Source organism: Channa argus, chromosome 14 (genome assembly GCF_033026475.1).
Source record: "Channa argus isolate prfri chromosome 14, Channa argus male v1.0, whole genome shotgun sequence".
Lineage (NCBI taxonomy): Eukaryota > Metazoa > Chordata > Actinopteri > Anabantiformes > Channidae > Channa > Channa argus.
The window spans coordinates 3,333,241-3,361,215 of NC_090210.1; the positions used below are offsets into that span (position 1 = coordinate 3,333,241).

Consider the following 27,975-nt stretch of genomic DNA (forward strand, 5'->3'; position numbering starts at 1 on the left):
GGCTGTGGTGACCCCTGAAGGTACGAGCCGAAATACAGTAATGAGACAGGGGCTCAATAGAGGCCCACAACTCATTTTTACCCCCCTGGCCAGTTAGGGCCTGGCCATCGAATTTACTCTGCATTTGCATCTAAGATGGAAATCACTGAGTTTTATTCATTGTTATTTATAACTTTTTCAGCCCAGTGTTTGAAACATCTGACCCTTTCCTACAGCTCGTTTTAGCTTCTCCTGAACATCTTAGTCACGGTATTATTCTTGATCCTGACTGATTCAGCACATATTCAGCCTCGAAACCAGTTCGACGTTTTCTGGCAGGGAAAACAATTGCTCAGACTCTATCGAGTGCCTCTATAGGGCAACATTTCACCTGCATGGGACATGGTGATGTCACGAGCATGATGCGGCATTGATCCTCTGCTCCACTGCATCAAACCGGAGCGCTCCTATTGGCTGACGGGGATACTGGGATGCTGCGCTGTGTGCTGCGTCATCCGACCGACAGCACGTTTATCTATCGCCACACTCGCTTAGAAATGAGTTAAGTTCAGTTTTTGAGAAACACCGAGGCTAGAGACTGAAGACTGGACGCTGATAAACTCGACACAGGACGCTTTCGGCCCGCATCGATAGCGCACCATGAGGGAAATCGTTCACATCCAAGCTGGGCAGTGTGGAAATCAGATTGGGGCGAAGGTATTAATATGATCATTTAATTTAAAAGGGAGAATTCTTAACGGCGTAGTTGTAATTTTAATGTAGAGCGTCACACGTCGTGTTTTTCTCGGATTTCGTGTTGAATCATTAAAGGGATTGGTTTAGAGCTTCCTGGAGAACGACACGAATAAATATATATTTCAAAAAGTTAAAGGCAGATGGTTAATTGTGTTTTTGTAGGGTGCGGTTCGGTCTGGCTGGGCTTTGCTGGGAGGCAGCGACTGCGGTTATGTCGCCCCCACAGCTGCGTGTCATTTTGTCGCCAAGCAGACCCTGAAAACTAAAATGATATCCAATGCACCTGCTTTAACTTATTTTCACACCATTGTTTGTTGTTAATGATAAAAAAAATAATTGCTTTATCCTATTTTAGTTTTGGGAGGTGATAAGTGATGAACATGGCATCGACCCCACCGGCAGTTACCAAGGTGACAGTGACCTGCAGCTGGAAAGGATAAACGTCTACTACAATGAGGCATCAGGTAAAAAAAAAAAAGAACAATAATAATTGCCCAACTTTGTTTAAATTATGTTTGCATTTGAATAACTTTGCATCCACTGTTCATTATATGTGCCTGACCGCATGCTGCACAATCCTACCTCAGTATGATCATGTCTCTAATTCAGGGGAAAGTAGGTCCCACCATGAGTGCAGGAAAAATGAGGACAGTCAACCTGCTAAAATTTCTCTCTCTTTCTGTCTCCCTCTGTCTCTCTCCTCTCTCTGTCACTCTCTGTAGGGAGTACAGGTATCTGCAGTCTCCGTATATCTGACTCTGAGCTCACTGTGCCTTGGTTTCATTTCAGTATCTGATTTTATCGGCGTGGCATGTTTCAAATCCTTCCAAATGCATCCTGTGTCTGTGCTGACGGCCGCTGCAGAAAGCGGGCAGGCAGTGAATGAGCGACTGAATGAGTAGTCAATAAACTCCTGTGGCTCAGCCTTTGGACTGGTGCTTTTTAAAAAAGGACAAGTTAGTGCAGACCTCAATCCATGTGTAGCCAAAATTAAGTGAGTCATCCACTTTGGCTAAATGAAAGCTTTGCACAGGAAGCTCACATAGGCCAACACTGCAAACTCATTACTGTCTAACTAGCACTATCACATTTCTTAGTAGCAGTCGTTCTTGAACCTTTGTTTCCATGTTGCATGCTTGCGTCAGTGTCATGCACTGGGTCACTGACTGCATGTAGACTGATAAACTATCCCATTATCCCGTCTCATAAAAAAAATTAAAAATACAAAAATTAACTAGAGCCATGGGTAGAGGACGATCACATCTTTGTTTGAAAGGACCCTGCAGAGATCAGCACTTTAAAAGCGATGCTGCTCCAAAATAAGCAGTGCAGCATGCTGCAGCAAAATTCTTGCAAGAGGGGTCAAAAACAGAGTGGGTGGAGCAAAGCAAAGCGCAGGAAGCAAACAATACAGAAGTTTTCAACTATCTACCCGGATAGTTATCCGCATAGTTTGCAGAAACGATTACTTGTGTTGCTGCATAGTTTCACTTTTACATCGGAACAGTATTAATATGGAAAAAGGAACAGTTTTCAACAGAAGTCAGGTTTCAAGGTTCATGGCTTTCTTGAAATGTTCTGATATCATGCACACTGAGACTGTTGATAGCTTACTCCATCTTTCCATCCATCACTTCCCTCTGTCCTGCTGTCCTCTGCTCTTTTTTTGTCCAAAGGCAGCAAATACGTGCCCCGTGCCATTCTAGTGGACCTGGAGCCAGGAACTATGGATTCAGTTCGCTCTGGCCCATTTGGACAACTATTTAGGCCTGATAACTTTGTCTTTGGTGAGTGGACAACACCCGAACCAGCTGCACATACAGGACAGCGAGCGTGTATGTTAGCAGTTGCTGTCGTATCCAGTAAAGCTGCGCTTTGTTTCGCTCGGGAGTGTTGCAAATTCCTCACACGAAGCTTCTGCAGCCTCTCAGCAGTGTGGCACTAGTGTGATGCATTGTCCATGTACAGCCAGTGTCAGACTGAGGCAGCTCTGGTGGTGACTCAGCAGAAAAAAAAAAAAAAAGGAAACTCCTAGAAGAAGCTGCTGCAGTGCTGATCACAAATAAAAATATCAGGACCAACAAGCTGCATCACCGCATGTCTTAATCAGTCAACTTCTAATTACCAGAAAACACACACACAGAAGAACCGTGTTTACGCTTTGTAATAGAGAAAAGTAATTACCCCGAACCAAAGAAGCATTTACCCACGAATGTAATTTAGAATGTCTCGAAAAAAAAGCTTAAGGCCTACTGTATGTTTACTAATTCATATACAAACCTTATTAATGCTTTCAAATGCAAGTTGATGGTTACAGTAAGAAATACTTAATTCATTCTTTATGGATCTGGCCATCATGTCATAAGACATGAAATAGAACAATGTTTGCGCTGCCTGGTTGCAAACGACACAAACACAAACTGCATGTACTAGGACTGCGTTATTATCGTTTACTTCAGTCAATATTATAGATGCTTGCTCATAAACCAAAGTATGAGACGTAAGAGAAATTGAAAATTTGACCAAATGATGGTATTATCTTATTATCTTATTATAAAACAGAGTGGCATTAATGTCCGTACACAATCTTATGGCGGAGCATTTTATAGTTCAACATTTACTCAATGAATATTTAAACTATCAACCTCATATTGGTTTCTGATACATTACAAGATGACCATAGTCTAGGATCCATCTTCTGGGGACCCTGTGTGTATATGCTAATATAATGGCGAACCTTTTCTGAAGGCAATATTATATTTATAGACAGAAAACTGTATCATTATCCCAACATGATTAGTCTTTACATCATGCAGGTCAAAGTGGAGCAGGAAACAACTGGGCCAAGGGTCACTACACTGAGGGAGCTGAGCTGGTGGACTCAGTGCTGGATGTGGTGAGGAAGGAATCTGAGAACTGCGACTGTCTCCAGGGCTTTCAGCTCACCCACTCATTGGGTGGAGGTACAGGATCAGGAATGGGCACATTGCTTATCAGCAAGATTCGCGAGGAGTACCCCGACCGGATCATGAACACCTTCAGTGTCATGCCTTCCCCGAAGGTGTCTGACACTGTGGTGGAGCCCTACAATGCTACTCTTTCTGTCCACCAGCTAGTGGAAAACACAGATGAGACCTTCAGCATTGACAATGAAGCCCTATACGACATCTGCTTCCGCACCCTGAAGCTGACTACACCCACCTATGGGGACCTCAACCACCTGGTATCAGCCACCATGAGCGGGGTGACCACCTGTCTTCGCTTCCCTGGCCAACTCAACGCTGATCTCCGGAAGCTGGCGGTCAACATGGTGCCCTTCCCCCGCTTGCATTTCTTCATGCCGGGCTTTGCTCCTCTCACAAGTCGGGGCAGCCAACAGTATCGTGCCCTCTCTGTGCCAGAGCTCACGCAGCAAATGTTTGATGCCAAAAACATGATGGCAGCCTGTGACCCTCGTCACGGACGCTACCTCACGGTAGCAGCCATCTTCCGTGGCCGCATGTCCATGAAGGAAGTGGATGAGCAGATGTTAAGTGTGCAGAACAAGAACAGCAGCTACTTTGTTGAGTGGATTCCAAACAATGTCAAGACCGCTGTTTGTGACATCCCTCCCCGGGGTCTCAAGATGTCCGCCACCTTCATTGGCAACAGCACGGCCATCCAGGAGCTGTTCAGGAGGATCTCAGAGCAGTTTACGGCCATGTTTCGCCGCAAGGCCTTCCTCCACTGGTACACTGGAGAGGGAATGGATGAGATGGAGTTCACTGAGGCCGAGAGCAACATGAATGACCTGGTCTCCGAGTATCAGCAGTACCAGGATGCCACTGCTGATGAGATGGGTGAATATGAAGAAGATGAAATAGAGGACGAGGAGGAAGCCCGCCATGACGGTCGCCACTGATTAGAAAAACGTTGACCTGACATTCTTATGAATTAGCCAAATAATTGTTGTTGGAAACTGCATATATATAAGAGGTATACTAGAGATCCAGATGTTCAACTACATAGGGCAGTGTGCAGGTCGTGATGAAATATAGCTGTTTTGCAAAACTATGCCGCATATAGATATGGCTTATACTAACAAAGATCATGAGTGTTTTTAGAATTTGAACACATGCAAGTGTAATAGTATTTGGTTTACCAAGTCACGCTTTGCCAGGAGTACTGTCTTGTCCTAAATACACTTTTGTAACATTTATTGCAACATGCAATCACTGTGTTAACGCTCAAATAAAATGTCCATTCCTGTCAGTAGTCGTTGCCGTGTTTTTATTACACAGTCTACACCAATAAACCATGGTTAAAGGATCCAACCGGTGGTTCTAATGCTGGGTTGGCGAGAGGTCAGTGTGCCCTGATTCATACGGAAGGTGACACACAACGCATAGCATCACAGCTGGCTGCAAATGTGACCTGTCCACAATGAGGTCTACAGAGTTGCTTCTGTGTAGAAATGCCTGAGAAATGACCACAACGAATGAGCAAAAAGATCCTAAAAGTACAGTCTGTGTAACCAAAGTATACTATGGTTTAAATCCTGCTCCTGTTTTCTCCGAAAGCTATTAAACACAGTCACTGAACCACACGTCTGACCCTCTGCACATGTGTGTCCCTTCATTACACAGACATTGAAATTTATTTCAAGTTAATCCCACAAACCCGGTACAGTAAATACAAACGTATGAAGTTTTCAATGGGAATTAGTGTTGTTGAGCCTGAGAACCACTGACAAGGTAAAAGAACCAGAAAGTACTCAGTGACTGACAAAAAGAAACTTGTTTTTGGTCAGAATACTAACTATATATACTTTTTAAAAATAAATATATGTAAAATGGAGAATAAGTCTTTGATAAATCATGTTTGTTTAAAATTTTGTTGTAATAGAAATATGTTGAAAGCCATTGTGATGTGTTGATGTACTGCGTCAGTACGAAGATCGGAATAAGACCGACAGACTCCCAGGACACTCCCCGGACTTCAAGGCAACAGGGTGGAGCCTGGAAACACGCAGCGAAAGTAATAGGAGACTTTGAAAAGGATCATTAATCACTGAGAGTGTAAGAATGTGATACATACCATGGCAGTGCCATGAGGAAACTTGCTGATGTGTTGCCTGGGCTTCCTGACAAGACACTGACACATACTCATAGGCTTGAATTATGCTGTTCATGTCGAAATACGTCTTGTCACACCCTAGAAATGGCTGTTAAAGAATTTTCTGACAGTTGATAAAAAACATCTGCTTTGACACGACCTATGGCCAAAAGACTAAATTCTTGAACACAAAACAGAGAGTAGTAGTGTCTTTGCTTGGCTTTTCGGTATGTCAACAGAGATTTGTGTTAAATCATGGCATTAAACATTATTGCCATAAGTAAAAAGGTAAATATGAATTTTAAATTAATCATCCTAGAGACAACAAAAGAAGTCTTTACTAAGTATAATAGAGTAATAGGTCAGGATGTCAGGATGAACCCACTTTTGTCCTAAATGTCAAACGTGAACGTGAAATTATTTTTCCACCTCAGTAGACGGCTCATTCTGTCTATCACTCAGACTTATTTATGTATTTATTCTGTAAAGATCCTGGTGTCATTGGGAAAACTCTTTTTCTCTTTCTACTGCTTTGATAAAGTACAATTCTACTGTGCAGCCGCTCTATCAATGATGCTCTCTTCAATATTTACTTTTATTAGAAAGATATGTATACATTAATTACACGCTGCACTAAAAACTGAGGCAGACGTACAAGTTCCCATGCATTTTACATAGCACACATCAACTCAACCTAAGCTGACCTCATCCTCTGCACAGTGACTTACCCTGAACACTGACTCTGGAATGTGGACAATATGTGGACACCAAGCATAGTTTAGATAAACATCAGCTCACTGTCACCTCCAGTACCATCATGACCCAACATTGCAACTAAAGAACATGACTCCAAAGGATGCACAAAAAAAAAACAATAGAACAATATACAATAGTCAGATGCCCCGTATGCAAATTTTATTTAATCCATAGTTCAAAAGCTAATTTGTACGTGATATGATGCTTCGGCATCATGAGTTAATCAAACCATTCGTTTAATAAACCATTATTTTTAGAACAAAATATTTCTTGGTGTTGCCCAGGACACTGTCTCTACGCTGTGTTTCTACAGTTGTAGGATAATGATAAAAACAGGGAAATTGGTTTAAAAAAAAGCATGAAACTTTTTAAGATATCTACCAATTTGTCTAATTCAAGCCAAGTAAACTGCCTGGGCTTTTAATTATGGTTTTAGCACTGATTGTGCAGCTAATTATTGTTTAAATTATTGTTTGTACACTCAAACAAAATGTGAACCCCTCCATCTGTACTGTGCAAAAATAATTCAGAGTTTAAGAGACATGAGACAAATTCCTACATTCTTTAGGAGATAACGTGCATATTTGTTCAACCATCCTAGTGAAATGTCAGAGTTGTCTGATGGTATCACGGGTCTTGATAATGTTTTGTTCTTCTCTACAAAGGAAACCTGATTTTCCACTTTCTTTTCTTAACCGGAAGTAGGAGCTTCTTCTAATATATAGGCACACCTCAATTAGCTTAAAGCAAAAGTGCTTTGCAGTTTTTAACTCAATAAGTGAAATGTGTTTTAACCCAATACTGCAGGTTTGGAGGCCAGGGAGGGATGTTGCATCTTTGCATGTGATTTGCTGCGCAAGCAAATGCGGTTTATTTGAATGTTCTTCCTGTTGAAAGCAAAACAGCAGAAACAAGTCAGTACAAATTGGGTCTTAAAATTGTAGAGACACTATTGACTTAATACAACGGTGCCTATAAGGTTGGAATAATTTTGTTTTCAGACACATTCCTTTTTTTTTTTTTTTTTTGCAAAGGTTAATTGCTGTTGCCTTTAAACTGTGATATTTTTGGAATATTTTTGATAAATAAAGTTTTGAGTAGATATGCACTTTATCTATCCAAGAATGAAGCACATTGTTACAGTCATTTCATGAGAAGAGGTAAAAACAATGTTATTCCAACTTTATGGGCAACAAATGTACTTCCCACGCATTTCATTTGATGAATATTAATTAAAATGAGCAGGTAATGATATGCAAGTATTTGATTTCTGATGCGCAGTTCTCAACATAATCTGTTTTGACATGTTACTACACTATACTGTATGTTGTAGTATGAAAAGAGAAAACACAAACCAAACAGGTGCAAAAGTTTTTTTTTTGTTTTTTTTTTAATTGTATTGATAGGAAAACTTAAAAAACAAGCACTTTAAAAACAACAGATCCATTTCATTTCACTAAATATTCTCAGTGCTTGACAAGCCCGTTCTTGATTACTCTTGCCATCCACACACCCAAATGATTTCGGCTTTACACAGACACACACGCAAACACACACGGAAATAAAAGTCTATTTGGTAATAACATTTTCAATTCTAAAAAAATTTTTTTTTAAAAATAGTATGTTATTGTTATTGTTTGATAGCTTTAGCACTTACACTTTTGGAGTTAATACTTGGCATAAACGTAAAACATGGAAGTACAAAGTAGAAAAACCTAAACATATTTTACAGAAATAATAAAGAGTGCAACAATACAAAGAGGAGTTTGTGTCGTGTTCTCATCTTTGGTTGATATAGTCTATAATGGCTAAGCTCTAAACTCATATTTCTTGGTGGAACAAATCATTCAAACACTACGGTTCCCCAGCAAGCACTACAATACAAAGTGCAGTCCTCTCCTGCACAGTTTCCAAGGAAGCCACCAATGAATCGATTACTTATTTGTTACACTATAACTAAGCTCAACAAACCAAATGTCAACCGAATAGCTAATGGCACTGCTGTAGCTAAAGTGTTACAGAATCCAAGGTACTTTTAGAACAACTCCACACTAAAAAATGCAATACAATATTAGCTCCTGAAACATAATTCGACCGTTCCCTTAGTCTCTCCTTACATCCAATCCTTTCGTGAATAAACTAGTTCTAAAATGTATCCTTGCAGTTCTAAACAAAAAGGACAAACACCCAGATCACGGTGATCTTCCTATAACTGTAAGAATGTTAATGGGATTAATCCTAATCCACCTTAATAACAGGCACTTTGCACTTCAAATTTCTCAGGACCTTATTTGCTACTCTGCATTCCTGCATTGATTTGAATAAAACCCTTGTGAATTTTAAAGAGCATGTAAAGTGTTCACACTAATGTAGTGTTATCTAAGGTTAATGCTGTTAAATGAAGGCACTTTTAGGTAACAAATGTACTTTTCCATAAGCCGCGGTCATGTCATGTAGGCAGTACCACATATTAAATACTATGAGCAGTAGTGTTATAACTTGACAAAAATACACACTATTGCACTTAAAGTCAAGCAGTGTAATTTCAGAGTCATTTTTCCAGTTTGACCACAATTTAACAAATTATCTCTCTGCATTCAGATATATTTATATACTGTGGTATATTGAATAGTATCAAAACACTTGTGACATTTGAGGATAAGCTACATAAAAGGGTTGTTTCATGCTCTTGTACTAGATTCAACATTTCTTTCAGTGACTGAGACTTTCTTATGTTGCACAACCACTCGCTGGCTCCCTGACACTTTGGGTGTGGCTGTCAAGACAAAGTCGTCATTTGATCCTGCGGAACCATGTGAACCAAGTGAAAAAGTCTGAGGTTTTACCTGCAAACCGTGGCCTCTGATCTCCAACCCCTGCTCTATAGTTCTCTGGCCAGTTTGAACAAAGCCCTGTGCCAAGTGTTCACCTTGTTGTCCACCTGAGGACCCATTTTCCATTACCAACACTTGTCTGGATCTGGAAACGGTTCCTTGTGAAACACCTTGTGCTACATGCCCTGTTACTCCACCCATTCCTAACTGGCTATCTACAAGTAGCATGCCCTGAGAACCTTGGAGGCCCCCAACCTGTACCAGTCCCTGACTTACACCAACGTGCCCTACTTGACCCACTGACTGTTGGGTGCCCCCTGCCACAAGCACTACTTGAGGATTAGGCTCAACCACATACATGGGAGTAGCAGCGTAGTACATGGTGGGCTGCTGTAAAAGCAGTGTTTGACTGGGAATCATTATCTTGTCCTGGACTTGACCTTTGGGAACAGTTGCTGCACCTTGGGCTCTTTCAGTAATTCGCTCTTCCTGAATGAAGGTGGAGGATCCTGGTGCTACATTTAAACGGTCCCTGTCCCTGACTGTTTCCGTGTGAGTATGGACATGTGTGTGTGTGGAGGTGGAGGGTCTGACAGGAGAAACCGGTCTGACAGGGGAAATAGACACTTTTGTGTCCACAGACTCAGTCACCAAGGTTGATCCCCGACATATCTCAGCCAAGGTTTTGAATTTAGGCCCAAGGTCATTGAGGAATGCAAGATCATCATCATTCCCAAGAAGGCTGCAACAACCCACAGAGCCTGCCAGGGACTCCTGGCCCTCATAGTCAAAGACCAGCAGACTATCCTTCAGATGGGATTGTTGGGCAGCATGGTTCAATTTCTGCAACCAAGGAGAAGCAGAATTTAAGACTGTATCTTAATAACAATGGCATCAAACAATGTATTTATGGTTATACTAGTTTTAAATTCAACCCCAAAAATTTATAGATACTCACACTTGAATAGTACTCCTCCAGGAACTCATCAGATATAGCCATCCCATCAAAGACTCCACCTCTGTTTTGAGAAAACAGATGTTCTTGTCCTGTCATCATCCCTGTGCCCATAAAATCCATCTCCTCTTGCCCAGCGTACTGTCCGTATTGGTTGTACATGTGCATGTTCTCAGCTGTCAAAGTTCCTGTGTTTACAGCCCTTAAGGGTCCCCCTCCACCTGCTGCTCCAAATTCATTCATTCCTAGGTGACCCTTTTGTGCATAGCTGTTTGTGTTGACAATCATCGTGCCACTGTCAGCTTCCACTTGGGAATGTAGGGGAATTTCCTGTTTCCAAAGTGTGAGATCTCATCATTTAGGTACATTTTCAAAACAAAACAAAAATCATTTACTAGAATATGTGCAACATAAACGGATCAAAATACCTTGTCTTCTCCCTGTCCCTCAGTGTGATATGAGATCAGTTGTTGTTTGGCATCAAATGGAATGGCCTTGAAGTCTCCAATGGCTGCTGCGCCTCCACACAGGCAGAACAGCAGCAGCAGAGGAATCACTAAAATATTACATTCAGAAGAAAGTGTTAGTCACATCAAAAAGGTCTGATCATCAATGCGGGAATAACTTTCATTGAACAAAGTGTTTATAGAAGCTGACAGTAGCTGGAAACAAACAAAAGAAAATACGCAATGCACGATGGAGCAAATGTGTCAGTGACCCACCCATTCATTTGAAGTAAATCTCATGCAATCTCATGTTACAACATGTCAGGTTAGGCAATTTTATAAGGTAATGATCCTTATTACAACACCAAACGTGGAAAAGAAAGCCATAATCCTACTCACAAAGTAGCAGCAGCAGTCCCAGGAGCAAAAGTAGAATACCCGAAGCTCCAAATCCAGCAGTCGCTGTACTGCGTGACCGACAGGTTTTACTGTTTTCATGGCAAGTACAAACAATTACATCCATCGTCTGAACATCGGCACATGCCTTCCCTTGCTGGTCCTTGACCTCCACTGCCACTTTGTAAGTGCCTGGCCACAAGTTGGCGTGGTCTCGCAAAATGGCTGTGCTTTCTGTAGAAAGATGATAACACAAAATTTAATATATGCTGCATAGGCCCTGGATTTTGTTGCATTACTATTTTTTCTTGGATCATTTTAAGGGAAACAAAGCAGGAATGAACAGCTGCTGGAATCATCACCATTAATGGTTAATTTGGGTTTACCAATAGTCCATGTTAGTAAAGAAATTATGTAAACCTGTAAGGTCTAAATGGAAATGTCTATTTTTATGTTATTTATGCGTAAAATTAAAAATGCAGTGTGAAGTATCAAATATGTAAAAGTAATGACTTGCACATTTTCGGGAGCCTATAGTTGTAGGTCATACTTACTACATAAAGGCATCACAAAAGTCCACTTTCCACAAAGCAAGAGGACTCAACATGCTACTGTATTTGTGTCACTTCAGAAAAAAATCCAAAATATTGGACGGGAGTTAGAGAGTTGCTAACGACACACAGGAGATTCCCAGAATTTCCGGGAGAGGTGGGATGGCTGCACAATACAGTTATCAATGAGCAAAAAAAGATTTGTGGTTAAGTTTTTTTTTTGTTTTTTTTTTATACAGATTGTGATCATCTGAATGGTTTTCAGTTTTCAGGAGAAGCACTGAGATAGTTAAAATTGGCTTGCGAGATCTAAACTAATGGGGTTGAAAACTAGCGGTTAATACCGAATTTGTCTTAAAATGTCCATTTAAAATATAAATCCTGAAGTACAATGCTGTGCTTTCCTGAAACGTTCAAGCAGTGAGTTTCCTCTTTACGTGGTCTTACCATTAAAATGCTCCACCGTCCATTTGCCTTTGCTGCTCCCCTCTATGACGGTGAACTCAAATGGTAGAGAATTGGGAAACTCGTCTTCATCTACGGCTGTGGCATAGATCACATTGTCTTCAAGGCACATGGTGTGACTTGTAGTGGTCAGTGTTGGACAGTGATCATTGAAGTCCTTAACCTGGATTGCTATGGTCCCTGTGGCCGTTTTTGAGGGAATATCTGAAGGCCAAAAGCGAAATCAGCTTTAATGTGTTGTCCAGTGGGGTGCTGCTGATAACTATTCCATTTGACAGAACTCACCATCGGTGATACATATAATTTTGGCATAATATGTTCCATTCACCACAAACTTGGACTCTCTGTCAGGTAGTTTATTCAGCCTGATATCTGCAGTTGCTTGATCAACAGTCAGCCAGTTGTCCTCATCATAAATTTTTGCATACCTGAAAGCATGGAATTAAAAAAGAAGGACAAAAATAAGCTCCCCGTGTAAAATATACTAGACGAACATATACATGACAACATCACAACCACTGGCTGTTGTTAGCATTGTTGCTTATGTGTGTACGTCAGTGCATCTACTTTTGAATGTAAACTTGAATTACCTTACATTCGTAGCTTTCTGTAGTGTGTCGCTGTCAATTGCAGCGTAATTGGCGATGACTTTGTGGATGGAGATGGAACTGTCGCCCTCATTGAGAGTCACCACTTTGACACTAGGATGGAAACGGGGGCCTTCTTTCTGATTGATCACATTGATTTTAATGGGGTAGGGTTTGGGTCTCATGGCTCCTGTCATAGAGCCACTGCCAAAATTGTACTTGGCTTTGTTGGAAACAGCTACTTCTAAGTTTAACACCTTTAGTTCCTCGTAGTCCAGGGCCTAAAGATTCAAGGATAGTGCAGAGGATACGCAGGTTAGCTTTTTTTTTTGGTGGTCTATCAGATCTGTGGTCTGTCGGCTGAATTATACAACGCAAACTAAGACAAATTGTGTTTCACCTTTTGAATCGTGATAATCCCCTCGTTGGTCTTGGAGTCAGTAGTGATGTTGAAATAACCTGCCTCATTCCCTGAAATGATTTCATAGGAAGCCAGCCAGTTGTCAGTGTAAATCATATCCATGTCAATGGCTTTGATCCTCATCACTTCCATATTGATAGTGTTCTCCGCCACACTCCCTTCATACTGCCAATGAAACAAATATCAAGTTTTCCTTGAAGATTATTTAAAAATAATAAAAATAAGTGTTATATTTAGTAATAGGGTCATGCTTACTTTTTCCTTTTCCAGTGTTGGGATATTGTCATTTATGTCCAAAATTTTGATCTCGATTTCTCCAGTTCCTGTGTTTGGTTTTGGCTGCACATCCATTCCATTCATGTCAGAGGCTACAATTATTAACTTATATGTATCTTTTGTCTAAAAGAAAGACAGAGAAAAAAAAAAGAGAAAAGGTCAGTAACACAGTGACATGATTAATGCATCTACTTTGTTGTTCCTCATAAAACCTGTGGAATATATTTGGTTAAATATAGCCTAAGTGCACTGAGTATTGTGAGTTGTGGTCCTGCTACCTGCTGCCGTAATTTGTTCGCCAAAAGCAAAAATTAGCTGATCAAACGTTCAGATTAACTGTGTGAAGTCCTTTGTGTCTGGAGCTGTGTGTACTCAACCATAATAACTATCAGTGGTTATGGTGACTCACCTCCCTATCTAGAGTGTTCTTTCGAACTATGACTTCTCCAGTCTCAGAGTTGATGTAGAACATATTGCCAATGTTACTCTCCTCCGAAATCCTATAGTAGATCTTGGAGTTGAGTGTGTCCTCTTGATCAGCATCTGTAGCTATCACTTTCATGACAACAGTACCTGGAAATTACCAAAAAGAATTTAAGGGCATAGCAGGTCGAGTCCTGGTCAGCAACTACATCCCAAATGTAATGCAAATGTTTTACCTGATTGACTAGATTCATTGACATATCCGATTTGTTTTGTTTTAATGACCGGGGGGTTGTCATTTTCATCCTCAACAGTAATGTTAAGATCGATAAGATTTTCAGCGTAATTCCCATCGATGTACCTCGCCTCACCTTTTAGCTACAAGAAAATATTCCATAATGAATTCACCATTCCCTCACCCAACAACATGAGTACATGGCTGTAAATGCTGTAGAGTTTGCAAACAGGATATGTGCTGTAAGTGCTCTTACATGATAGAAGGCGATCTCTTCACGGTCTAGACGTTTACTGACTCTTACAGCACCAGTATTAGAATCAATATAAAAGACGTTATAGGGGGGCTGGTCAACACCAGGTCCCGTTAAAGAATATAGTATCTTCGTATAGTTTTCCTTATCAGAGCGAATCTGCAACACAAATACATTAACACAAAATGAATCCACCTGATCTTGGAAGGAGCAACATTTCAACGTGACTCACACTGTTCACATCTAGCTGGGCTAAACAGGGGTGTGAAAATGTAAACATCTGAACAAAGAATGTATTGTTGTGCGCCGAATATGGACGTGTGCCAGTGTCTGATGAGCTGTTCTAACAAGCATGTTATCTATAGTAGGCTTTCAAAAAATAAAACCAGTTGGAATATAGGCTCAATTCACTTCGCAATAGTATAATTATTTTAACGAATGAAATGTTGCTGTACACACATTAATTATCTGCATGACTACAAAAGCATCTTGTACTTTCCTAAATGACTGCAAGTTACTAGATAGAATATCCAATATTAATATAAAGAAATAGAACAAAAAGTACGCACTCTAGCAATACTCGCCAAGCCTGTGTAGTCATGGTTCTCTTTCAGCTTTCTGGGGGGTGCGATCCAGTCTCTTTTATGTCTCTGTAGTGCTGGTCCGTCTCCTTTAGCCTCTACAGAAACATCCTGCAGGTAAACAATGAAGGGAGGAAAAGTGGATTATTATTCATGTGTATTGATACTGCAATAATCATTTGGCATTAACACCATGGCTGGATTAAGAGAAAACTGACCACTGGGCAAAAGACAGGGGAAGGGGCTGCCATCTTTTTCATTTGTTTGTTTGTTGTGTGTTTTTAGGACGTTTGCTGTTATCTCGTGTCTGGTTTTGGGAGATTTTTTTGTTTCACACCCCCTTTTCATAGTTCTAAGTCATTCACCATCTTTCAGGACTTCTTGGATATCAATGGACGTCTGTCTCTGGTCATTTTGTGCCTTTTTAAGTGAACTCTTTTAAAACAATCTGAACACTTCCATCTGATTCTCAAGTGCACAGGCCCCCTGACCTCTTGGGCCCCTGAACCTGTTCAGTAATCCCTCCGTGATGTTCAAGCATTAGTTTATAAGTTTTCACATTATTTATTTTTAATTATGCAAAATTCTTGGGCTTCTTTGATTTTTTTTACTTTTTGAACTGCAAACTGACACCAGCCATGTTACACTTTGCATCTTAATTGTAATCTACAATCTCCGTTAGAATGTTCCTCTTATATAAAAAAGCCTATTTTGACTTCCATCTCAGCTTCCAGTGTTTAAAAGGGGGAATTGCTGAATTTCTGTTGAATTAAAGAAAACGCGACGGGAAACACGGAGACTGCGCATTAACTTTTCCCTGCTTTTCCTGTCTTTAACTGTGTGTGCCCGATGGTTTTACTTCTGACTCCACGGCCAAACACGTCTACCGAGCTCAACACACTGCCTCCGAAAAGCCACACCTGTAAAAGCTCCGTTATTTTACAAAAGACAATGAACACGGACCAAGTCATCGTTAACTTACCTTTAGGACGGTCGCCAAAAGGACTAACACGCAGCATTTCAGCAGTGGAGCCATCGGCTTTAAAACACACGCTCACAAACGTATTAATCCTCGTAGTGAAGCCAAATCCTGTCAACTTGACTCTATGTGCAGTCTACTGTTAGTTCCGTCCAGACTTTGACCCCTTGGAGGGTAGGAAGAACTTTTTACAGCGAAAGGCGGCTCCTCCCTCCGTTTGATTGCTCGCAACTCTGCTGATAACAGGCGGAGGAAGGAGGAGGCTATGGCTACTTTGTGCATAGCTGCAGCATTTGTGTGCAGCCTATTGTCTTTGTGTGAGACAGAGGAAACAAACGTTGGACTGAACTGAGAGGAAATCTGCTTAATATGTTCCAGTCATGCACAGATGCTTTTGTTATGAATCTGCAATAGCACCTGTGTGGAACAATGTTTTTGTTGGGTTTTTTTTCATAAAACACCATCCATACAGCATCTTGAGTTTGTTGCTATTTATTTATCTATGATTTCTTAAAATGTACTGGGCTCTTTTTGGATCCATGCTTTCTCACTTATGTGTAAAACTTCACCTTAACCTGTGAAATTTCCAAGGAGTACACCTCTGTTGCTGGGTTCTGCACACATAAATAATAAAGCTGCACACTGGACTGTGAGACTGTGGGACTGTGTAAGTGTGTGTGTAGGTGTTGCCGAGTTTGTTTAGCAGATTAATAGGGAGAAAAACAGCAGATAAGGGAAAAGGTGCATTTTGGAACGGTCAGCTTGCGTTGCTTAGATACCCAGAGCTTGTACTCCAACTAGTGAAAGGTGTGTTGGGGAGGAAACAGTATCAGTTTTATTGTGCCTGAATTGATAATTGGTTTCTAAAAAAACTAATTGTGTATTTGGTTGATAGTTCACCTGTATTCTACAACAAGTTTTTAGAACATTGTTAAAGTTTTACATATACTTCACTCTATTGGCAGCACCGAAAGAAGGGACGACTCAAAGGAGGTTGGGTGGTTTCGATGGAACAATTACACAAATGACTGTTCCTGTAAGTTGCAGGTCAGAAAAAGAGATAGCAGGAGAGAAACAATCCCACTAAAGAAACCCACTTTCTTTACTTGAGTCTCTGTAATTATTTTGGGAGAGATGTGATAGACATAATTACTGTTTTGCAAGAACAAGAACAATTTGCAAACGTAGCAGAGCGAGATACTTCAGAGGATCTGGGTGATATAACTACAGATTGAGTGGGCACTGTATCATTCATAGATTTTTAATTACGTTTACTGACCAATAAATATATATGCTCCAACATATATATTTATATATTAAGGACATTAACCATTTCGTCCATTGCATTTACATGAATGAAGTTGATAGTATACTACACATTACTGACACCTACATTTTATTTTCTGCAGCCCAATATCACAGATCAGAAATTCGCCTTTATAGGATGCAAATCATATGACATCCTCTGTCCAGCACCCCTACCAATGAAACAAAACATTAACACCGAGCCACAATGAAAGAAACCTCAAGAAGAGCAACAGAGACACAGACCCCTCTCTGTCTACATGTCCTATGTGGGTCTGCTGTGCATCTTTACATGTAGAAGACTGTCTGTGATGTAATACGGTATTTCTACTGTAAGGGAAAAGCATTCTGTACTTATATTTCACAATGCTTGAGTCTCCACATTGTTATTACGTAATTGCTACTGCATTACAAACTACACACTAATAACCAGAAGGCCATTAGTCACAGTCGTTCTCTAAAAAACACCACCAAGCAACTTGTCTCACCCAAATACTAACCACTCACACATGACGTGGGTCCTTCTCTCCTTTGGCACTTACCCAAAGGGCGTGTACAGAAGCTGCTTAGGTACTTTCTGAGAACTTTCTTTCCTCAGATATTAATATGTAAAGCTATCTGCCTATCTGTCACTGTCTCAGACTGAATGACAGCATTTGTCTGAGCATTGTTTTACCTATTTATCCTGAAAAAAATCTGGCATCAGACTTCTGCCGCTTTTGTTGCATCCCTGCAGCACAAACAGTGGTTTGTTGTAATGCTTATCACTCGCTCTAAACTAAGTTTCGCAACATCGCAGATACGCTTAGTGAAATACCTGGGAAGATAATAACAATACTAAACTGACGTGTTTGAAAGACTAATGCAGACCCTCCCACAGGACAATCACATCTAGATAATTTGTGTAAGTCATAATACTGTGAAATAAAAATAATTTGGACGTACAAGTTCGCTTGTTGGGAAATGATACGTATCGTGGTTTTACGATCATAAAAGAAAAATATGTGTTGCAAACTGACACTTTGGGAGGAAAAGGTCAGTGGTGGGTCACCAATACAAAGGCTCAAGCATAATAGAGTTGATGTCCTCAAATTTCTACAGTGTACTTAGTGAAGCCTGAGCTTGTAACCCACTTTCACTTTAACATGGGAGAGACTCAGGGGGGTATTTTGCTGAATCTCGCATTGTACTGTTAAGACTCCCAGTCCCGAGCCCTTTCATTATGTCCACACCCAAGACTTACTGCTGTGTACTCTTCCTGACATTTTTCCTCACCTTTCCTGTTGCAGCTCACTTCCCCCTGCAGTTCTGAACAATATTAACCTCATTTGGAGGAGATCCCCAACAGGACATGTTTCACAGGACACAGGCCCAGTGTGCCTGAATCTGACTCTCTTGTTTTTTATCAGCAGTTTATTGAGATAGAGAGCACTTTGCTGTGGGAGCAGAGCCTCCCCCACAACCAGGCTTTATTCACAGCTCACATTCCTGTGGCGTTAAAGAGAGAAGGCCAATTCTGTTCCTGCTAGCAGAACGCTTGAGTGGAGCTGCAAAGGAGAGAGGACAGAGCAATGCAGGGGTCAATCTGAGCAGCGTCCTCAAAACAAGAAGACAAGAAGATACAAAGCTATTATCCAATGGGTTGAGGAAAAAGGGAGGAAACTCACACAACTTCAAGTTCATCTACCCAGTTTAAATACAAGTCAAAGTCATTTTCACGACTTTCATTTTTTTCTTTATTTAATGCTTTTATAGACGTTGTTGGTGGGCTACAACTGTAACTCTTCCATGAGAAATGGAAAACCTGGATTTGTTTTGATGCCTCGCAACACTCTATAATTGATTACAGAACTACTTTAGCTGGCGGAAGGTTTGGGCAATGTTTCCCCCTGCTGGCGGGAACAAACGTGTAGATATTGTTAAAACTTTTATGAGTGGACGTGTTCAGGACAATAGCACAACAGCCCCGAGCACAGCCCGTACTCGCTGTGTTTGGCTGTTCCTCCCAGGGAGGTTCACAGAGGCTGGGTGGGGCCGTTAAGGTGTGTCGGTGCCTTGACTGACTGCCAGCAGCAACAGTAACGTCCGCCTGAACTCACCTGCAGCCAAAGCGCACAGACCAGTTTCGTCTTCCGAGCGTTTAAACGCCGACGCTAATCCATCACCTGTGTCACATTGAACGAGTCTCTTTGGGTTCAGGACTTTGTCCCCGACGTCGAGGACGAAGCCCATCAGAAGTTTTCAAAAATGGCGAACATTTTCGATGTCAACATTGTCTTCTTTTTGGTAAGTTTTTGAAATGTTCTCATGGCTTTTTAAAAAATAAAATCCTTAGTTTAAATGAAGGAACTACATTGTTTCTGGAATTTGCGTCGGGTTGAATCACATCTTGGTGACTGACAGGCTTCGCTTTCACCTACAGAGCTACAATGTAATTACTTGCTCGTAAAGATGTACTTTTAATATGATGTATAGTAATTGATATCAGTAAACTTCAAAGGCATTTAGCGCACTCGATAAGAGCGAACAACTCTTTCCTTCAGGTCCTGTCCTGTGTGGAGTCCTGCCTTATCCCGAGGTCTGTCCACGTCGTGGTGCCGCAAACAATTCCGGCTGGATACCTGGTCACCAAAGGTCCGTCATTAACTGTCACCGACTGTTTGACGAACAGTTTTATTCATTTTCACCTTCCATGATTTCCTGCCCCTTCTAGTTTTGTAACCCCCCCCCCCCCCCCCTTCCCTACCTTCCTGTCTCCCTGTCCCCGTTTCCCCTTTTCCAGTTCAAGCTGCCGACTGCGACGCCAACTCCGTGCAAATAAGTGTGGAGGACCCGAGTTTCACAGTGAGCAGTAACGGAGCAGTAGAAGCAGTCGCTGCTGTGTATGTACCGTCGACAGGGCGGACATTTTCTGTGTGGGCTCAGGACAACAACGGGCCGAAAAGTGAAATGGAAGTTCACCTTATTCACAGTTTGCGGGTGAGAAAGGTGAGATAACGGCATACGTCTGCGTACACAACAGGCCAGAACGTAATGGACATGTTTTTTTTTTAATCCTCGTTCTATTTGTGTCTGACAGCAAGCAGGTCAAGGTTTGCTTAAACGCACCAAAAGAAGGTGGAGTCCTCCACCTTTCAACATACTGGAGAATGATCCTGGGCCCTACCCAAAAATCATTGATAGGGTACTATTTTTTTTTTTAAATTATCTTATAATGTATATAAGCTTTACGCTTTTGCCTTATGTGTCTGTAAAGTGGATGATAAGTGAATGATGTCTTTATTGGAAATGCAGTGCTACAAATTCTCCCTGTCCTTTTCTGTCCTTTCTTTTCTAATATTCCCCCAGATTGTCTGATTCACACACCCTGACACACCTGCTAGTTACATGAATTTCAGCCATATGCAGTGAATAATTCTTTAGGTATCTGCCTAAAGGCATCATAAAATCTATTTTTTTTAGCTTGATGTGTGTGAGTATTGCAAGCTCACAGTTTTAAAGGCTTAGAGACTTTGTGCTTATGAATAAGTAAAAAGTGGTTTATCGTTTACTCACGACGTTATTTGGTTTCTATTTTAGATTGTATCCGATACCGAAGCCAAGTATGCCGTCTACTACACCATCAGTGGACCTGGTTATAATGAGCATCCAGTCGACCTTTTCAGTTTTAACACTAAGACTGCCATGCTGTCTGTGAATCGAGCAATCGATCGTGAGGAATTCCCATCCTTTACAGTGAGTGTGAAATTATTAAAATATATTGATTTATTGCATGCATCTAATATATCATCGAGAGGTGAAAAACGACCATCTCAGTTTTCTAAAGAGCAAGGTGACTTTTGGAATTAGGTAAAGTCATGTGTGGGTTTTTTGCCTGAATTGATTCTCAAAATATTTACAGTTACATTGTCAATCAGGTGAATGACGTTGTAAATGAATGATTGTCTCTGCACTGTTTTGTGTTCTTGCATATAACGTTGTAAAACTGATGTTTGTTGTTTTTCACAGTTAAGGACCAGGGTTTTTGACGAAAAAACAAAGCAAGAGACAGACGATTTTTTGGACGTTCAGATAGTTATAGATGATGTGAATGACAATGCTCCGCAATTCAGTGAACCGCTGCAGTATACTGTGCTTGAGAACAGCAAGCCGGGTGAGAAACAGGAAGCATACACATAAAATCCGGTAGTATTTGAGCCTTAGTGTATTAAAAACTCAATGATTATGTTTTATTCCACAGGGACAGTGGTGGGGAAGGTGACCGCTACAGACAGAGACAAAGCAGACTCTGACCATGCCAAAGTCAAGTATTTTCTCTCTGATACAAACCAGTTTTACATCCATATGGACACGGGTGTCATCAGCACAATGACTAATACCTTGGACAGAGAGGTGAGCTCCACCTTAGTGGTGCTTTATTAAATTCAACAACACAATAGTACATTGTTTGTTACTTATTTACCTTTTTCTCATGTCACATTTCTTCCTAAGGCACAAGACACGCATTTTGTGAAGGTGGTAATCAGAGATATGAACGGTAGACCAGATGGTTTGTCAACAACGGGAACAGCAACTATTACACTTGGTGATATCAATGACAATCCCCCCACTTTCACAAAAACCTCTGTAAGTGGTCAGCAGCAAAAACAGGCTCTTATTGAAATAATATACGCATTTTGTGTCTTTATTTTTGCTAAATGATTTGTTGCCTAATTTAATGAATGCGCTGTATGTTTTCTTTCAGTATGATGCCAGTGTCAAAGAAAATGAAAAGGAAATACTTATTCTTCGAATTCCTGTTGAAGACAAGGATTTAATAAACACGCCAAACTGGAATTCTAAATTCGTTATCACCAAAGGAAACGAAAAAGGAAATTTCAGGATAGATAGGGACCCCAAAACAAATGAAGGGCTTTTGTATGTAGCAAAGGTAAGTGAGGCTTTTCATTATCACAATGAAATTAGTAATACTACAACTAATTGATGTGGCACAATGGAGACATACGTCTTAGTGGAAGTCAACGCCCATAAAAGCAAGGACAACATATTTGTATTTACATTGATCTCCCTCATTGTTTTCCAGCCCTTAGATTATGAGCAGACAAGAAATGTAAACCTTGAGGTGATGGCATGTAATGAAGCAGAGCTGAGCAGCACTGACGCCAAGTGGCGGACTGTCCCTGTGAACGTCTCTGTTTTGAATGTCGATGAAGGTCCAGAATTCACAGCCCCTACTGTTCGCTTTATTGTCAAAGAGAACACTCCAAACGGCACACTGATAGGAACCTACACAGCTTCAGATCCTGAGACCAAGAGCAGCAACGGCATCAAGTAAGCAATCTTATCTTTGCCATTAAGAAATGAACTTCCCTGTGGCAGACAATAGCTAACGACATCTTATCCTTAAACCCTATAACTCATGTTTGTCTTTCTTCTCTTAAACACTGGAGGGCAGACTTTGACTGCTGAACTTAGAGATGGGATAGTAATACACATGTTCTTTAATACACATATTTTCTACCACTATTCATCCAGGTATTACAAGGTCACAGACCCAGCCGGCTGGATCAGTGTAGACAAAAATACTGGAGAGCTGAGGGTTGCCAATACAATAGACAGAGAGTCACCGTTTGCCTCTAATGGAACATACAATGTTATCATGAGGGCCGTCGATGCTAGTAAGTTGCCTAAAACGCTTCACACAGAAAATATAATAAACAGAAGTATGTATCTTCTGTGCTTCCATACATGTTTCTGCTTGTCCGATATAGACATAAAATTCTTTAACACTCTGCTGTAGCTGACACCTGTGTTTTAATAAACTCACTACCTCTGATGGGTTTATAAAATATCATCATATTGGGAAATTAAGGGGCCTGGTGGCTCAGGGGGTAGAGCATGTGGTTGGGAAGGCTGTAAGATCGAATCCCACCCCAAGAGGTGTGGCCCCGCCCAGCCATCATGAGCCACCTTTGTCCCAAGCCTGTATTAAATGAGAGGGTGGCAGCAGGAAGAGCATCCAGCGTAAAAAACTTATGCCAAACAAACGTTCTGCTGTGGCAACCCTTAAAGGGACAAGTCGAAAGGTGTTTATCTAAAGGAAGCTGTGGTTTGGGGAAATGTTTCGTCTCTAAAATATGTCTGCTGCTTACAGAAGACATGTTTGTCAACTCCACACCTTGTGCTGGTATTGTTACACTTGCCAGAATTTGTTAAGAACAGCAACTCCACCCTGTCCAGCGTCTGACTGAACACCTGAGAACACCTGTTGATAGGATCAAATGTGACTAGTCATTTATGACTCACTGTTCTCTGGTGTGATGGCAGAAATTGGGCTCGTATCCCAGATGGTTGTCAGAATTTGAAATTTCAGATAATTGATATGAGTGATGTCTGAATATAACCAGCTATGTCTGTCTGGTTTTTACTCAGTACCAACATGTCCACATTTGACTTACAGATCTTTTTTTATTTCAGGCTCAAAAACAGGCACAGGAACAGTCATCATTCAGGTGGAGGATATCAATGACAATATGCCAGAGATCCCTACTAGGGAACTGGTGCTGTGTGGGAAAGGGGGGGAACTCGGCTCTGTGCCTGTTGTGGCTGAAGACAAAGACCAGCCTCCTTTTTCCTACCCATTCAGCTTTAGTTTGCCAAAAGATAATGATGGCAAATGGTCCTTGAAAAGATTTAATGGTAGGTGCTTGTTTTAATCTGGCTTTGTCTCATGGAGAACATCTTTAACTGGATGGTTTAAGTAAATGTTTAGTTTAGCCACAGGGAACCATCACTGAAACTTTAGAAGCTCTGACTACTTACAAATATATGTACAGCTTATAATTATCTACAGGACACATTTTTAGATCAGCTAAGAGAGACAAAAGTGGTCATAGTTGACTAAGTAGCCCTGATAATAGTTAAAGCTCATTTTAAGCTTTGTAACCATAGCACAAAATCCAAACACTCAAATACAGGACCTCAAAATTAGATCTAAGTATGATACTTACATTAGTCAACTGATAATGTGAAGAGCTGCAACAATATTATAATTGAGATTAAAGCAATGGTACACTAGCCAGTATGTTAAACGCAACATAACTACAAAACATAATTGTGTTTGATAAGGATCCATTCAATTAGTTTAAATTTTAAGAACTGTAACCTTGATACTTTTAGAGCTTGAAAATGAACTGGTGCTCTCTGGTGGACAAAAAAGTAAATGCTAGCACTTTTTTTGGCTGAGTATTTAATTAGTTGGGAAAAGCAAAGTATGTAGTAAGTAAATCCACATTCATAATTAAAACCAGTTCCAAAGACTGTTGGGCTTTAGTATTTTTTTGCTCTTTATTCTATGAGTGACGGCAGCCAGTTTTGCAATTTGTTTTTCACACTCTACAGCAGGGTATACATGCAATATGAAAGTTACATCTTTGTTTGATGCTTTTTAACTATAATGAACACATACCCTGATCTGTGCGAAAACATCCCAAGCCCCAAGGATAAAGTGTTGTCTCTAATTCTTGGGAGAAACTTGAGTCTCATCGTAGTTCTTATATATTTCCTCCTCAGACACATCTGCTACGCTGACACAGATGAAAGAGCTTCCTAATGGGATATACAATGTCCCCATCGACATCACAGATCTGCAGGGCTTTGGTAAAACACAGACGGCAAAAATAAGGATCTGCCAGTGCAAGAATGGAGTCTGCTTGGCCAAGCAAAGCTCTGTGTCATTAGGGGGACTGGCTTTACTGGCCATGCTGCTGCCTCTGGCACTTCTCCTACTGCTCGGTGAGTTCCCCATTGCTATACTCTTGCCAATAGAATCGTGTAGGCTACGCTGTGCAGATAATAAAACAAGATTTTGTATTCATGCATGTGAAAATGTGCAGAAAGTGTCATATAAGTTTGAAGCTCCATTTGTTGTTGAATTATGCGTTGTATATTGGAAACTGAGCATTGACACACAGGAGAGATATGTACTATGTACACTGCTATTGTTTTTGTGATGCCTTCAACACACGGAGCACTGTGTAATAAAATATTTGCACTGCTTGCGCAGCCATTTCTGAGATATCTGTTTTGTTCTTGCAGGTTTACTCCTCGCCTTTATCTGTGTGACAAAGGGTGACAAGGTACAAATTGAAGATGGAGGAGACGGAGGAATCCTGCTCAAGTCCAACACTGAGGGCAGAGGGGAAGAAGTGGTAAGAACAAAATGATAATAGCATCGCCTGGTCTCCTAATCTTGTAATAACCAAAGACAATTTCTATTGTAACAGTTTGTTTTTTTCGTCATTTATTTCTTCATGTATGAATAACTGTTTGTTTGTCTGTTTTTTAATCTGCAGGATCCTAGTTTAATTACTTATCCCTCTGCTGTACATGGAGAAAAGGGCTCAGTTATGTTGAATTCAGGGCAGGGGGTCAAGAGCACGAGCACACTTGGAGCTTATAACACACAAGAGAACGGGATGTATAAGAATGGTGTCGACGTGCAAGATATCTATTCTACTCAGTATGATGGTCACTATGGTGCTAAACAGGTTGGAGGTCACTTTAGAGGTCAACTTGTTGGAAACGGCATGGGCTTGGAGAGCAGACACCTTTTCCAGGACTCAGCTCTAATGCAGACCTGGCAAACAAATGGTCTATATCTACACCAGGTAATAGTCTAATCATCTTAAAAATGTACTATATAATACAAAAAATATGTCCAAGAGTGGATATTAGCATAAAAAGTCAAAGACAATGGCAAAATTAAATGTATACAGATGTCTAGACCTTTTACTCTTTGACGTTTGATAGCTTTTGTTATCTAACTTTAAGTTAGGCTCCCATTCTCTAAGCAGTGATGGTATCCTTTGTAAACTTTAATTCCTCAACTTGGTGAGACATATTTTTGTAACTTGGTGGGTGGTTGTTTGTTCACTGTGTCAGTCATATCCTGAGCAGCCATGTGTTATCACACAGTGTAGTATCTTACTTCCCATCTTGCAGCCTTAGTCCACTCTGAGTAATAACTGTCTTCCTCTCCCCCTGCACTGTGTCTTGCAGAAGCTGAGCTATCTGGGAGCTGAGGAGGATGGGCGCTACGCAGACGACATCATCCACTCCTACAAATTTGAGGGTGGGGGCTCTGCAGCTGGCTCTGTGGGGTGTTGCAGTGACTATGGTGACAATGATAACCTCGACTTCCTAAACACGCTCGGACCAAAGTTCAAAACTCTTGCGGACGTTTGCAAAAAGACAAAAAGACATGAGCAATAAATGTTCACAACAACGGTGTTAATGTTTCACTATACAGCATGTAGTGAGGCCTGCAACCTGAATGCTTGGTTTTCCCCTTGAACATGAATGAGAAAATGAACAAGCAGGTGGCGTCAGTGTGTATCTACTGCTCTGCTATTGCTTTTTCCTTTTTTTTGGTCTTTGCTGTTTTTTGGTAAAAGTCTTTTGCACTGAAAAGTATGCAGATGCAGTCAGTTGTAAATGTTTTGTGCGGTGCATTATTGCGTAATAACATGTTGTTTGCATTTGAAGTCTTGTTTTTATAGGTTTATACTGGTTGTATTGATAAATGCAGGGAAGGGCCATGGGACTTTTCTCTCAGTTAGTAAAAGCACTCTGGGTATTTTAGTTATTGTTGCTATTGTTGGACAATCCAACTTTACACTTTTGTTTTGAAATTATTTGCTAAAATGGATAGTTCTTATATATTTTGTAGAAAATAAATAAACACCAAGACAAAATAATGCAAATGCTTTTTATTCATTTTATTCATGATAAAAACATTTCAAACTAAAAAGTTTATTATTTATCCATTTTAAACAATAGTGTAGATTAACTTTCTACGGTTTTACGAATTATGAAGCGCACTGTGGCACAGCTTCTGGTTGTGTGTCCTTCAGGTTAAAGCATGATTCTGAATTGGAGAAGTGACGTGATCCTCGCACTGCCAACAACTTGTCTTAATAAAATCTCTGGTTAAACAGCTCAGACAAATATGTTTGAGCCTGCTGATTTATGGACATCTGACATTCATGCATGTTTATGATATGAAGATTTAATTAAGTCTGCAACTATCATATGTAGTTTTATAGAACGTTAGGATTAATAAAATGGAAATGTAATTTTAAAGAAGATTTATAAGCTAAATTTGCAAATGAACAGAAAATTGAAAGTAAACTAACAACTATATGACTTTCTTTATTCCTTGGACTATGTATTACAGCATGTGGTATTTTTTGATAAGCAATAACTTGTTAAAATATATAAGCTTTTCTGTGCTTTTAAATCTGTACTTTGACAGAAAGAACATGGATTAAAAAGTGGTCTTTTGTGTGCAGTCTCTGATTGTAGTCTTGTAAATAATTGACTGGGTGTGACGCTCTGAGTTTGCACAATGTTGCACAGACTGATAAATTCCTCACCTCTTAGCTAATATTTACCTCCAGCCTTGCACAGATTATGTTGAGGGACTTATTATTGTGCCTTAACCATAATCATCTAATATTCTTCAGGCCAACAGTGCAGTAAAGGTCAACTTTAAAATAAATGTGATCTTTATTTCGTCAGCGATAAAATACAATACTGACTTTTAGAGGAGAGTTTCACATAATACAAAGTTACTGTATCAATAAAGTCATGTATAATTAACTACTACAAAACTATTTTGTA

General features: G+C 40.4%; 3 protein-coding genes across 4 annotated transcripts; 2 read left to right on the plus strand and 1 right to left on the minus strand.

Moving 5' to 3' along the window:
- Positions 1–433: 433 nt before the first annotated feature.
- LOC137098718 (tubulin beta-2A chain) lies at positions 434–4,986 on the plus strand. 2 transcript variants are annotated; one of them, XM_067475246.1, is made up of 5 exons: positions 434–696; positions 1,091–1,199; positions 1,458–1,466; positions 2,412–2,522; positions 3,552–4,986. In XM_067475246.1, the coding sequence occupies exons 1-5, from the start codon at positions 640–642 to the stop codon at positions 4,634–4,636; spliced, it is 1,371 nt and encodes a 456-aa protein (XP_067331347.1). In that variant the 5' UTR covers positions 434–639; the 3' UTR covers positions 4,637–4,986. The 2 variants fall into 2 exon arrangements, with proteins under 2 accessions (XP_067331347.1, XP_067331348.1); XM_067475247.1 differs by lacking the exon at positions 1,458–1,466.
- Positions 4,987–7,956: 2,970 nt separating this feature from the next.
- LOC137140764 (desmoglein-2-like protein) lies at positions 7,957–16,202 on the minus strand. Its single transcript, XM_067529363.1, has 14 exons — positions 15,991–16,202; positions 14,997–15,119; positions 14,431–14,586; positions 14,176–14,317; positions 13,926–14,089; positions 13,496–13,639; positions 13,220–13,405; positions 12,823–13,100; positions 12,518–12,660; positions 12,215–12,436; positions 11,220–11,450; positions 10,803–10,930; positions 10,378–10,704; positions 7,957–10,262 (listed from the first exon to the last, which is right to left on the minus strand). The coding sequence occupies exons 1-14, from the start codon at positions 16,042–16,044 to the stop codon at positions 9,267–9,269; spliced, it is 3,294 nt and encodes a 1,097-aa protein (XP_067385464.1). The 5' UTR covers positions 16,045–16,202; the 3' UTR covers positions 7,957–9,266.
- A 2,480-nt stretch (positions 16,203–18,682) lies between these two features.
- dsc2l (desmocollin 2 like) lies at positions 18,683–27,646 on the plus strand. Its single transcript, XM_067529364.1, has 16 exons — positions 18,683–19,578; positions 19,836–19,926; positions 20,075–20,280; positions 20,372–20,476; positions 20,872–21,027; positions 21,301–21,445; positions 21,533–21,684; positions 21,784–21,918; positions 22,037–22,222; positions 22,376–22,623; positions 22,828–22,970; positions 23,770–23,991; positions 24,865–25,086; positions 25,390–25,502; positions 25,647–25,961; positions 26,353–27,646. The coding sequence occupies exons 1-16, from the start codon at positions 19,540–19,542 to the stop codon at positions 26,563–26,565; spliced, it is 2,691 nt and encodes an 896-aa protein (XP_067385465.1). The 5' UTR covers positions 18,683–19,539; the 3' UTR covers positions 26,566–27,646.
- The last annotated feature ends 329 nt before the right edge of the window (positions 27,647–27,975 follow it).